A 14,831-nucleotide genomic window follows, 5' to 3' on the forward strand; every position below is an offset into this window, starting at 1 on the left:
CAACTGAAAAGAAGACCGACGGAATATTATGTTCAGTTTTATAATCAACAGACAACAATGGACAAGTCTAATCTACGCATCAGTACTCTTGACAACAACAAAAAATGTGTTAAATTCATATAATTTTCAACTAAACTTATTCGGATTATTCCATTTGAATTTCACATTTCGTGGAATTCCACTTTTTTTTGCTATATATTGCGCATCGAAATATCACAAAAGAATTGACAGTTAACTATGGTTACTAACGTACATGTAGGTCTTTGGAACTGCCACAAAAGGAAAATAATTCTAACGGACCATTTACATTTAAGTATTAGTAGATATGTAAATCATATACGATTATTAAAGCATGATTTTAGATATAAGAAGATGTGGTATAGTAGCCAATGAAACAACTCTCCATCCAAGTAACAATTTGCAAAAAGTAAACTGTTATAGGTCAAAATACGGCCTTCAACACGGAGCCTTGGCTCACATCGAACAGCAAGCTATAAAGGGCCCGTGATATTACTAAACCATTCAAACAGGAAAAGCAACGTTCTTATCTATATAAGAAACGAGAAACACTCATGAACCACACCTACAAACGACAACCACAGAACAACAGGTTCCTGACTTAGGACAGGAGTAACCAAATGCAGCAGGTTTAAACGTTTTAACAGGCGCCAATCTTCACTCTAACCTTAAATACTGGTGTAACATCACAACATAGAAAGATACACTATACAATATCATTTTTTTGATTGATGGATTGATTGTTGGTTGCTTAACGTTCAGTGGCAAATATTGCATGCATGTTCAGGACGAGAACAAGTTAACAATGAATACAATTGATAGGTCTTACAATAGAGGCCATCCGAGAGGAAGGTCGGGAGAAATTTGAAGTTTATATGAAATATATTTATCAACAAAATACGACATGCATTGATGTTGGGGGACGATGGTATTGTTTATCTTTTGGTAAAATGACAATTATTGTTGAAATATAATAATAAATATCAATTACAGCGAAAGAATATAGGATTCAAGCAACAGTTTATCAAACCATCAAAACATTTCTGCCAAAAAAATTGAAACCAAATTTCCTCTCCTGATGGGATTGTAAAAAGAGCAAATTCGATTGGTTTATTCAGAGACTTGCTAATAATCATCGATTCGTCTGGTAGTCTTGGGTCCAGGTACTTTGTTATTGTTAAACAGCAAATAGGTGATATTTTAAGTCTGTTATGTCTTCTACCAGATGCTTTTAGTTCAAACAGTCGTTTTGGTTATAACCGAGTAGCACTTATTCAGTTTTCTAGTATTGATGATAATAGAAATATATTAGAGATCAAGGCAGCAATAAAGTCAGTAACATATCTAGGTGGAATGACTTGTACAGGAGATGCCTTCTACAATGCTATACAGATGTTTTAGTCATCGAAAGGTATTATTTAACCAGTTAAAAGGGGAAGATACCAATACTGCAGTACCAGTCATCAGTCAAAGAATTAAAGTTAGCTCAGTAGCCATTAGATAAAAAGGTCTAGACAAGCATGTATGCACACAAAACTAAGAAACTATTAAAAATGTCTTTCTTTTAATTTATCTACTAGTATTCATCATCTTGTTTTGTTTTTGTCATATTTGACTGGTGTATGTGTGTGTTTGCATGCTCGTGCGTGTGTGTTAAAAGCGTGGTTATCAATGATGATGGACGTGTCAAACATGTAACTTTAGATTTTTTTCCCATGCATTTGTTCTTTTTATGCAAAGGATTTTGTTTTCGTTTTTCCAGAAACAAACAACGGTAATATAATGTTGTTTATTGATCTTTTCAGGCATGGGTGAAGGTACTAGACATGAAGTTTTAGTTCTAACTGATGGAACAGATAACTGTGGGAAACCTCTGTCTACAATATTGCCTGCTGTACATGCTAAAGCAACTGTCATTGCGTGGACAATTGGAAGCTTTTCGGCGAGTGGCAACAATAAATTGGCATCGTATGTTAGTACACCTACACCTGATCACATTTTTGCCGTTGAACACTTTCAAAATCTACAAAAACTTTGGAATTTAATTAAAGCTCAGATAGGTCAATTAAATCCATGCATTCCATTTGATCTATACAAACATAAATAACATACAATAGTTAACCACCACGGTTGTTATTTGTCAACCAATAGGGCCATAGATCAGATTTGGTGTCCTTATTTGATCGTAATAACACTTTGTAATATATTATATGCAATAAAAATGTAAGGAAAATGTTTTGTTTGTTTTGTTCACTGTACACAGCCATAATGTTTTAAACCAATTAATCCAATGCACATCCATACTAGCTTGGAAAAGTGCAGAGATGCTCTTGGAACTAATAATAATTCCGTTTTCAATCAAAGTTTGTTAGAATTATATGAATCTTCTAAATAAAATCTGTATCAGATTTTTCAATTATGTTTCTTTATTGTAGTGTCAAAATGCTGAACATTCTATGCAGTTTACACACTTGGACAATTAATTTGAGAAAATATAATTGAGACTTTCTTGAACCGTCCTTATGGATAACATAAGCTATTTTATTATAATTATAAGTTGTTTAACGACTGATAATTGGATATCGCTTGATTTCAACTCGGAGGTATTTAATCTCAATTTTTTGCGATCAGATGTGGTTTTTTTTTCGTCCCTGTTTCTTTACATTTTAAACATTCTTAGACCTTATTAAACAATTTATTATTTGTGTATGCTGTGTATCTAGAAGATAATTTACTACATACATCATGTTCTCTGTGTTGAGATACAGTGCAACGGGTTTTTAATTGCAAACAAGATTTTGTCAAAATAAAATATAACCTCTCAATATATTGTCGACTTGTTAAGCGAGAAGAGTAGTTTCAAAAACTACTAGATTTGGTCTATAAAGCTTCATTCTTGCTGATAAAGGCAAAGTAAAGCTTGACAGGCCAAAACGAACAGCTTTTGAAACTACTCGTCTCGCTAAATAAGTAAAAATCATATCAAAGTTCACATTTCCTAACATCAATACATATATACATAGACATTCCCGTCCTTGTGGATTTGAACATATCTAAAGTCCGGCAATATGAACAGCATTATACATTATGTATTTATGTGTACACAGACGTATACATTGTGTAGCATCACTACAGGCTTTAGGTACCCCCGACGCGAAAAAAAAAACAACAAAAAACAAAGGTAAAGTTAGGTAAGGTCATCTTCTTCTTATTTTTATTATATTCTACGTTTTGCTGACAAGTAAAGTTTGTGATAGTGATTCCTAATAGTGTAGCCACTATTTAGGGCTGATTATATTATATGATGAGTTAATACTTCTTAAAACACATTAATCCGTCAACTATTCGTTTGACGTTTTCGTAGAAAAAAAAGGTCTAACATATCTAAGCTTGCACAACACCATATTTTGAAATAAACTATTATTGTTTACACAGAGATATTCATGTAAATGGAGCGGATAAATTGTACGGCGAGTAGCGGCGAATAGTTGTTTACTGTACGGCGATTAGAATAGGTACTGCTGTCTATTATTGTTTCCTTCTTTTGGGAGTGCCTATATCCGGCGGTGATGCTACACAGTGGTATAGTTCGTGCACAGGATACAACGGTAACAGTTCACTGATGTATAGAAAGTGCAAATCAAAACTACTTTTTATAAATATGTAAATTAACTCAATATCATTTCTTTTCTATCATCATGAATACCAGGATTAAAATTGTGTAAGCCAGACGCACGTTTTGGAAGACTCTACGAAGAGAAAATGCATACACATATACACTTCTATGGCTTTTGGCTCTCCGATAGAAGGATGTCTCATATGCAATTATACCACATCGTCTCTCATTTTTTTACAGAAATATTCCAAAAGTCTTTTTATATACAGATGGTGCTATTTGAAGATTTAGAAATAGTCAGCTGTCTTTTGATGAGCTCTCTGTTTTTATCCTCTATTTGACGTTTTTGTTGCTGTCTTGTTCACGTATACTTCACATCCAACATAATGTCAATAATCTTCTATGTTCTTAATGGAAGTACATAAATCTTGTTATAAAATATGAAAGGTCGAATACAAATATTTATTATATTATTCTAAAATTCAAAACCTGTTCATATTTATGCATGCATTTTTTTATCAAACAGTCACATTCTATTCAAAAGGTTCATTCAAACAAAATTCTGTATGAACTGTCCTGAAACTTCTGTGCAAATTGGGAATCGAATTGTTCATTTTGTGCTACTGTAAAATGGTTTTTCCAATCTCCTATTATTCCTGAAATATGATGATAATGAAGATTATGTTTGGAAAATTAAACACAAATGTATTTTCATCAGACTATGTTAAAGAATTCATTATATGTCAATAAAAGTTAGTAGGAAGCTTCATTTTTTACTGGTGAATAATAAGATATATTGCATGTACAAACAAGAAAAAAATATTTTGTAGTTTATTCAAATAATTAGACAAAAAACGGGGGTACATGTATATTCTGATGATGTTGATGGTGATGGATGGATGATTTGCTGACAAATATTGCATGCTTATGAGGACGAGAACATATAAGTGTAATTTGAATTTAACCCTGTTTTGTTTTTAGACGAACACACTTACCTATACGTTAACGTGCTAGTTCACAGTTTAACAATTTGCATGAATAATTGCCATCCTGCCCAGATACAGAAATGCAAATACCAAAGTCTTTGTTTTGGCCGTCCCGCGACTAGAAAACTAAATACAACTAACCGATAATCTATAAAGCGTATATTCAGAAATAATATATAAAACTTTGAAAGTTTATCAAATGATTCAAATTCTTTATGGAAACTTAGAAAGGCACCGTCTTTCCTGTACAGGAAAACTTTTTGCAACCAACTTGTTCAAAGACAATACATGTTCTAAAACATTGATGAGGTTTGTTATTTCCCGTGAAAGTACTATTACAAACAAAAAAACAAAAACTGAAGATACTGAGCTGTTAATTTTGTACGTCAAGACATATCAGTAAAACTCCGCTAGTGTAATGCATTTGATCTATCAAATACTAGTAAATAGTTCTTATAAAAATCTTCAGCATTCTTATTAACTTTATACGCATGCGTTCTTGTGATTTTTGGTCGACAGAAATGAGACAGCGATGTTAATTGGAAATGTTACCCGTTTTAAGTCGTTAATAAACACAGGACACCTTTTAGCTTTCCTTTGATTAGATGCTCATATTTTTAAGTAACTATACATCCTTGACCGACCTTCAATGCTTTTAATTTTGTATTAAAAACACAAGTCTTACGTTTGGAGGACGTGTTTTCAATAGACTATCGGCATTCATATGGGGACCCATTGTGCTCCTCTTCTTGTCGACTTTTTTTTTCATCTATTCAAAACCAAACCGTTTACTAGAAGACATAAATGTTGGTATCGAAATTATATCTTATTTTTTAAACTTTTTCAGTAATGCATTTCCATTATCAAAAGAAATAGGATCTCTTAAATATTGGGATAAAATACTTATGGACAATCAAATGCCCTGTTGTTGTAAAACGACATATTTGACACAACAGTAAGATTTATTTTTTGCATAAAATAAAGGATAAAGGTTACCTTTTCGATAAATTTCTGAATTTCCGTCTATTACTGCCGTTGGATCTACCTTATGTTCTTTCATATTCTCAAATGATGTTGCTTTGGCAATATCTTCTATGGTTTTGTCTGTGCATTCAATTTGTAAAAAATCGGAAAGCCTCCGTATTCCTTTAGTGGGTTCCTTTATTTAAGAATAAGATATATTCAAAAGTGTTATTTGCATTCAAGTAGGAATAGTATGTCAATACAAACGCGTCTTTAAAAAAAATGTCTATGCAATACTCACTCGTGGAAAGAAATAATATAAAAATGACTGTTCATGTACTTGAATATATAAATTAATACATTTACGAACATAAAAAAATATTTAAACGGAAATGTACACATCCTTGTCGTTTGTTTCTGCTTATCATATTTATTACTTTTCTACCTTAATGAAAAAAAAACAACACAATAAATAAATTTGCCTTCTAAACCAAACTTTGAACTAAGTGTAGAGGCTGCTTAAATTTTGTTGAAGTCTTATATGAAATATAGTTGAAATAAACAGGTAAGATAAAACTACTGTATTCGAAAAAAAAACAATTAGAAGAAAAACATTAAGAAACCTTTTTCATTTCCTCATATGAACAAGTGAATATCATGTCAGGATAATCTTTCTCTGCTTGTTCAATTTCCTTTTCATAAGTGTACCATGATCCATAAGCACCTAAAAAAATGTCCTTGAAAATTTCATACCATAGCTATAAAGAAAGCAGATATACAAGAAAAACGTTCCTTTATGATATACTCAAAGATTTTACTTTTCAACTAATTTACAATGATACAATTTTGATTTCCGGTCCGATGGGTGTATATAAAACAGTAAAAGATAATAACATATACAAAGTCAATAAACATCTTATGCGCACAGACTTTTTAAGCATGTCATATATGGAGAAGAAGATTTCGTCAAGTAAACGGTTTTGAAAGAGAGCAAAATAGCAATAAAATCAGGGAATAAGACATGATGTCAGCGCATTATCAGGGATGTATAAATACTTGGAAATGGAGGGTAAATCTTTCTGATACTTTTAATTTCATAAATACCAATCCAAGGAAAGATGGAAGTGATATGCATGTCACTTTTATTTAAATCCTTTAGCAGTTTTAACTATATAGCTCACAAAAAATTGTTCATTCGATTAGACAGTAGTTTGGAATAATATATATGCTGCCGTATTGAATAAGAATTAATCAATGCAAGTATTGCATACAATCTAACATTTACTACAAAAAAAAACACGTGTCAAAGAAACCGAACAAATATATAAGTAGTCATATGACCATCATGAAACTACACACAAGTACCTAAGGAATCTAAAATAGCAAAGCAAGTGATAATCAGTAGATGCAAACTTGATATCGACATTATCCCTTAACACAACTGATTCTATTAAGTTTTGATGCATTTTCATATCGATAGACCATTATCTTATATATACAGATTTAATTATGATGTAATGTCATACACTTTAATTAAGTGTTACATCGTTTGATATTCTCTGCCAGAAAGAATTTTAAACAATGATCATTTGTTTGACCCCTTGGCTCGTTTACGTCAATCACGGTCAGTTTTGAAGGCCTCGTGTGAAACAATGATTAATTAAATACTTTTTTAAATGATATTGCATAATTAATCGATTTATGTTCTATTTATATACTAGTCTCTTCTCAAAAACTTACAGTTTGCTGATATCCACATGTCGAAAAACTCATTCCAAGATCCAGTAAAACTGAGAAATACTTGGTCTTTCGTTGCATGGTGATAGTATGAAACACAAGTATCTTTCGGATTTCTAATCATGTGAATTATTTTGTTTCTATTTTCGATGTGTTTCTTAGGTAGATACTGACACAAGCAATGCGTGTTCAGAAGTCTAGGCGATGGAAGGGTATCTGTGATAGAAAAATCGGAAATGGTTTCCAGCATCGTCATACCTTTGCTTGCAGTATCGAGTTCTGGTGTTTTTCGGATTAACATACTGGTGATTTCATTGATCCAATGTGTTCCTATGCAATAGAATGTAGGCGTTAAAAATCGTTATAGATAAATTCCAGACAAGATAATTTAAAGATTGATTTCAAGACATGATCCTCATACAATGTTACAGTGATATTGAATTGGACCCTGTAGAACAGCATAAGGTCACCTATGAAAATAACTAGTTAAATGTGACTTTTACACATATGATGGTATCTTTCAAAAAGCCAAAATACTAATACAGTAAGAAGGAATCTATTCAAATTCTTGGGCGATTATTGTCGGCGTTATAGCCCACGAAAAACATAAAGTATTGACAAAAAATGTTACTAAGCATTTGTGTATTCATACAAATTTGTTCGCAATAAAGAAAATTAGCCATAAAAGTAATCCTTTTGTAATTCGGAGATAACTTATATGGGTCAAGCTGTATAAAACACAGATCATGTAGTATGATGGTCAATGAGGAAATTGTTCACGAGAGACAAACAAATATAAACACTATTTGTTCAACGTACGGTTCAATAGTGATCAAAACACAACACGCATAAAAATCCTGTTTTTTTGCTTCTCTCTGTATGCAATGGTGTTGTTTCCGGCGTCTTTACAAAAATCATACACAATCAGATATATGTCATCCCTGGCTTTTTAACTGACTGCCAGTAAAAATCTTGCTAAATTGGATGTCCGTCCAGTTCTGTAGAATGTATGAATACGCAGCCACGTCTGGTCTGAATGGCGACGTTAGATCCGATGCATCGCGTAGTGTAAGTGCAACGCTTTCTGCGCGTTAAGGAACCATTTCTGCGACGCGCTTGTGGTTCTTGGGTGACATTTTACAAGGCAAAATATCTATTCAGACCCAATATACCTTAACTTTCCGGTAACAGTCTAAGGCTGATCTATCTTGCAAAACCTATCTATTATAATTATAGTTAATTTATAACCGTCCTTTATGTATCAATTGCACCTGAATATTAAAAAAGAAATAGCGAGAAAAAAGTATTTTAGAATTGAATGGCAATTCTAGACTTGCTTTGTATGTATTGGTGTTATTTTTTTCTGTTTTGGTTTTGTTTGTAGTTATATTAGTTCATTCACTAAGAAAATTAAAGCAAGGTAAAACAGAGTCTTCGGGAACTGTATGAACTCAAAACCGACCACCAGCAGCGTAAGTGTCTCTTGCTAATCATGACCTAACTATTTAGAGACCGTTTTGATTCAAACTGATCTTAAGAGATTAGTTTATAAATATTTCAGTAATACTTTATTGCTAGTCTAGTTTCTAAGTATGAACTGCAGATGTTTCAGAACTGCTTAATATATAGTAAGTTAGCAGGCTATCAGTTTGTCGACATATATTTGTTTAAAAGTAAACTAACATATGAAATCATTAAATAGCAAAGCAAGTGATATCAGTCGACTTAGAATAGATGTCAACATTCACTTGTAGCAAATCATATTCCGTTAAGTTGTGCTAACTATTGTCATTGACAGACCATCATCTTATATTTACAAAGTTAATCTTGATGTTATGAAAAATACTTTAAATACGTGTGAACCTTTTAATATTCTCTGCCAGAAAGATTTGCAACAAATAATTATTCTATCCGTCATTTTACATACACACGTTTTAGCTTTCCTAGAATGCTTGGTTAAACATTGACAATCTCAAATCTAAAAAAGCCGTGTTAAGTATATATGCTGCCAATAAAGCTTGATGTGATGCCTTTCGTAGAAATTCCACCCATAGTAATAACATTTACACAATGCATGTTGGTTTTTGAATTTACACAAATAAATAAAACTTAAATGAGGTTTGTTAAATTTGAATCGCTGTATGACAGTTATATAGAAAGACTGACACTAACCTGATTTGGCGTACGTGCATATCATTATATCTGTGTCTCTTGACTGGAACTTAGTGATATCCTGTAAAGCTTTCTCTGCTCCTTTCTCCCTGAATGGAATAAATGATGGGTAAAACACTCCATCAAATTCCGGTAAGGAAACTGGTTGTAAGCCTTTCATCATTTTCTTCATTTTTTCCACATGTGATTCCATATTTGGTTTTATAAAAATCCTGAAATGACAATTGAATATCAAATAATTGATATCGGGACAAATTCTGGGACAAAATCTACGCTGTATTTCATATACTCCTCGTTGTAAACGCACTACAACAACTGTTCTATTTGTGAAAAGTGTTGTAGATGGTGTCACGATGGTTCGGGTTCGCTCGGTTCTGTATACGGGCATTCTGTATTGCAATGATGTTACAACCAACTAATTATAAGTTCATGGATGTCAAGGAGAAATATGTTTGGCACCATTGTAGGAGAAAAATTGGACACATACATATAAGGAAAACTAATTAAAAAATACGATGTTTATCAAACTAGTTTGTTTATGATACGATCAATGTGCAAGGCATTTTTTTTTTCATCGTAAATGGCTATGTAATTTCCCGTTCGTCAGTGCATATACTCCCTCATTTACCACATTCCGTGCACATATATCATTCTTTACGGCTGTTATTTAATCTTTAGAAATTTAATTTGATTATTATCTTGTTTAGCATTCATTATTTTCAGCATGTTCAAGACGGATTTATACGTAAGCAAAAGCACACAACTGATGAAACATCAACTACATTTTTTATAAAATAGCACGACAGAGTAGGAAAACAAGACAATTATTGTTGAATTAAACGATGGTGGTTGAAAATGAATGAAATTAGTATGATGTATGAACGAATTCACTGGTCAATATTGAATACCGACGCATTGTCTCAAAATTAAAATTGTGTTTTAAATAACTTAGAAACAGTTAGAATTCTATAAAATTCATAAAAATTCAGTAATTAACCGGATTTTCCAAGTGAATTTCAGTTATTTGATTATGAGTTGTATGACGGGAAGGCGGGTGGTCGGCTACAGTTGTTTCCATGCAATAATTTATGAATTTTTGAACATTTAATATGTTGTTTCTGATGACAAAATGGTAATTAAATTTGTATTGGCTTTGTTTTCTTTTTGTAGTTCGATCTGGAGTTATTGTCGTTAATGGGTGGTACACTGCACTTGATGTTGTTTCCGTGCATGAACTTGATAACTGTTCAACCAACAATGAACTAGGCATTTCACATATGAATAAGTGGTTGTAGAGTTTTATTTTTGTCGTTCAAAAGTTACGGCTCCACAATGTTTTACCAATCATACTGATAAATGTTATAAAAACGCGGTTTTGCATTAATTCCAATAACCTCTTGCTTTCAAATGAATTCATGTAAATTAGAACCAATTGCTGTTTACCGATATTCAAAACGTCTTTGTTCATTTGGAATTTAAGTCTACAGAAAATAACTATACAACTGCATGAACTACAGAAGATTTTACACCGAATACCTCGACAGGGTTTATCTATTCGTATACTCCTATAAATTTACCATCCACATTGCGAATCCAGAGTTAAGTTTTAGAAAAGTCATGCGATATGGAAAGCAACATTTTAGAATATTTAAATAAGAAATATGAATGGTAATGTCATGATATATAACGTTAAAGATCATGTAGATGTAGAAATATTTTACTATGCTTCATCAACACATTTGAAGTGATCTTTGATGAAACACATACGTACATGTATGTAAGCTCACATTTTTAACTAAATCATGTCTAGAAATAAAATATTAAACTATCAACGAAGCCTCCATTGATATTTTCAAAAGAATAAGGTCATCCCTTGTTTTATCCTGATCCGTTCCAGCATAACATTTTAATTTTTATAGTGTCCGTTTTGCTGCAGGGATATTTAAAGTGCCACTAATGTCCGGTCGGAACGGGAACGTAAAACCCGATGCTTTTTGTGGATAAAGTGCAACTCCCTCTGCACGTTAGTGAAGTCTTCCTAAAGGTTCGCAGATTACCTGTCTCTAAGCAAAATGTAGGTCCAAATCCAACATACCCAAATGTCTTAGTGGCAGATCTTACTGAAATAGTGTTTGCATCTATGTTAGTTTGTTTTCATCCTGATGAAATACATGACATATTTGCCACTGAACGTAAAACAAACAATATTCAATGAAACAGGATATCTTCCACACAAAGAGGCAATCTGATATTAACCTCTTGTTTTCTCCTGACGAGCAGTTTTTGGGCAATATGAAGATAAAATAGTATTCAAGTCAATATCATTTTTATTTTAAGCTCACATGTTTTTGTTTTACCTATCGATATTAATTTATTTTAGGGGCTTGGCTATTTGTACTTAAAACAGGGGATTATTTTAAAGAACCTGACAAAGGTTCATCTTTACACGAACGGCTCAGTGTGCTTACAGAACAAAAATGAACTTGAAGATACAGACGGAGAATTACTGGGGTGTCATAAAAATAAGCAAACTATCACTTATGTTTAAAATGTTAATTTCATGTACATGAAGCATTTATTCTAAATAATATGATGTGATACATTTTGTGCAGCATAACTACAAAATGTATAATATGACACGTCATCTCCAGGTATTTTGCATAAGTCTCTTGTGTTACAAAAAAATACCCCAAAACAGCACCTTTTAAAGTTTCTCCAGTTACATTAAACAAGCTTGAAATTACTTAAATTGTAAATCGTAAGCTACTTACCTTTAAAATACTATCAATTGAATTTTTGAGTTTGCACATTCGTATTTAAACAAAATAGACGTCAAAGGTTATAATTCATGTACATACATTCTTATTTCCACCTAATGAACTGTCATGTGAAGTTTTCTATTGATCAATGCTATCTCATCGAGATGTGTAATCTGACATTCTTAAATGATATATGTCCTGGTATTTTACATTATTATCTGGCGTTCTACCTTCCGAAATAGAAAACAAATAAACCTTAAGCAAGCAACAATCAATCAATCTACCCGAATTAACACCGAACTATCATTCCTGTTTTCAACAAAGACGACGATATTTCAAAAACATTACCTTTATTGTGTTACTAAACACATATTTGTACTGATAACACACACTTTACTGATTTAAATCTATAAAACATGCATTTATTATACAGTTTTCAATTACAAATTTTATTTCAATATTATGATTAAATTAACATGATTAACTGCAAAAAAACTTGGAGTATCTGATGGAGGAAGAGGATTAGGTTAATACAATACAAAAAACAAAAGATGTCAAACAAATTGCCAGTTAGACAACTATCCAACGAGAGTACAACTGATTTCATGGAAGCAACTATAAGTAATCGTATGACCTTTAACAATGCGGAAAATCAATACTATTTAGTTAGCTTAACAAATCCTCGACATAACAGAACGTGAAGCCTATTAAACAAGAAAACCAACAACCCGTTTTATATAAGACACTGAACGTTAAAAACATATAACAGATAGAAATCAACGACAACCACTGAACTACAGGCTCTTGCTAAGGTCAGTCCCATTAAAGAATGTGACGGGGTTAAACATGTTACAAATCAGACTGAACTGTAACAAATCAGTTGAAAATTGCCTGACTGGTTAGGTTGATACGTATTTAAAACAAAAATACTATAAACTAGTAAACCGATTTTGAACTGAAACGGTCATTTTGTTGTGAACAAGTCTTAAAAGACAGAAAAAACACTAAGTCATTTTCTGTCGTTCAGTCAATTTTCCGACTTATGAATTGTGATACATTAAGTACTGTTGAGACTGTTCTATTGCAGTCAATTAAGATTTGATCATTCTATGTTGAGACTTTTCAGTAGTTGGTATTTATCTGTACCCTTCAACATCATACTGAATTGTCTAAAATGATACTGAATTGACTGCTACTGATTTGTCTGAACAGTACTGAGTTTACCGCAGTGGATAATTTTGAACATTGACTGTAACATTGAATATACACAAATAATGTATTATTCAGACTGTTTAGATGATGTTAATATCAAAATGACCGTTTCAGACTAACATTCATTTACCAGTGATAGCTAACAAAAAAGACAAAAGACACAAAGTACCAAGTATATTTGATTGATGCATACTTATGCCAGAGTAAGTACATTATTCGACAGCGTTATCTATAGAAGCGTTACCGATTCAGCGTGTCGATCTAGTACCAAGTAGGGTTAATATTCATATTACATTAATATGTTCTCGTCCTGAATATGGCTATTATTTTGCCGCTGGACGTTAATCAGCAATCCATCATCATTAAATGTTAAAGTGATAGAAAACCAGTGAATACCAAACCTCAGAACAGAATCTTTCTGAATATCTAAAGCACACAAAAAGCAAATGATGACAAGATGACTTTATTTATAACATATTGTATATCCACTTTCCATGCTTCGTTAAATATAGAAAATACAATATCTTCTTTTCTTTAAAGTATATACTACGTCATTATCAACTAGATGTAACCAGGAGCACATTTTGTATCTATCACCATTAGAGGGTCTGGATGGGGTCCTTCATTTCTATATTCTTTATTTTTTCAGGCCACTTTTCTCTTTTCTTTATATTGTTTGCCCATTATTCTCTATTTTTTTATATTTTAGCACCCCATTATTCTCTTTTCTTTGTTTTTGGGTCCATTTTTCTCTATTCCTTATTTTTTTCGCCCATCATTCTCTATTCTGTAAACCCCTAACTAGACTTTCTTATTAGGTTAGAAAAAGACAACGTCATTATTGTATACTTACATTTTACCCATATTGACATGCTATCTGCTAATGAGGCTTTGTTTTCTCTAACTGCAATGTAAAACAAATATTTTTTAAGGATACATACATGTATGTTTATAGACTCATCATGTTATTAAGCTTGAAAATTATGTACAACATGTACGTCAGACGCGCGTTTCTTCTAATAAACACTCTTCAATGACGCCCGAATCAAAATAGTTCAAAAGGCAAAATAGACTACGAAGTCGAAGAGCAATGAAGACCGAAAATTCCGAAAGGTTTTGTCAAAGTTTATAAACAGTTAATTTATGATTATAACCATATAAATGATAATTCATATCAAACAATCAACGGAAACAAATATGACAAAAGGCAATCGACTGAAATACAGGCTCCTAAATTGGACAGGCATATATAGAATGTTGCTGGGGTTAACCATTTACATGTATACTATTGTCTAGTATGACCATCAGGCCCCTCTAGTATATGCTCTTGCTTTAAGACAGAAAAGTAGGAATTCACCTGTAAAAAAT

General features: G+C 32.2%; 2 protein-coding genes across 2 annotated transcripts in view; both read right to left on the minus strand.

The window, feature by feature from the left end:
* The window catches only part of LOC127706409 (sulfotransferase 1C4-like), a 96,660-nt gene that overhangs the window by 68,930 nt on the left and 12,899 nt on the right, over positions 1–14,831 (minus strand). The window lies entirely within an intron of this gene.
* Positions 3,236–9,664, minus strand: LOC127705637 (sulfotransferase 1B1-like). The gene is made up of 5 exons (XM_052209964.1): positions 9,493–9,664; positions 7,324–7,650; positions 6,207–6,307; positions 5,617–5,779; positions 3,236–3,252 (listed from the first exon to the last, which is right to left on the minus strand). Exons 1-5 carry the CDS (start codon positions 9,662–9,664, stop codon positions 3,236–3,238), a joined length of 780 nt encoding a protein of 259 aa, XP_052065924.1.

This window comes from Mytilus californianus, unplaced genomic scaffold (genome assembly GCF_021869535.1).
Source record: "Mytilus californianus isolate M0D057914Y unplaced genomic scaffold, xbMytCali1.0.p SCAF_6, whole genome shotgun sequence".
In the NCBI taxonomy this organism is placed as follows: Eukaryota; Metazoa; Mollusca; class Bivalvia; order Mytilida; family Mytilidae; genus Mytilus; species Mytilus californianus.

Bases quoted from the DNA above. Each gene is read 5' to 3' on its own strand.
- LOC127705637 (XM_052209964.1), bottom strand. From the start codon at position 9,664: ATGAAGAAAATGATGAAAGGCTTACAACCAGTTTCCTTACCGGAATTT. The intron at 7,651-9,492 runs GTTAGTGTCAGT...TCTATTGCATAG, and splicing joins ATGCACGTACGCCAAATCAG to GAACACATTGGATCAATGAA. The intron at 6,308-7,323 runs GTAAGTTTTTGA...ACATTTTTTTAG, and splicing joins CATGTGGATATCAGCAAACT to GTGCTTATGGATCATGGTAC.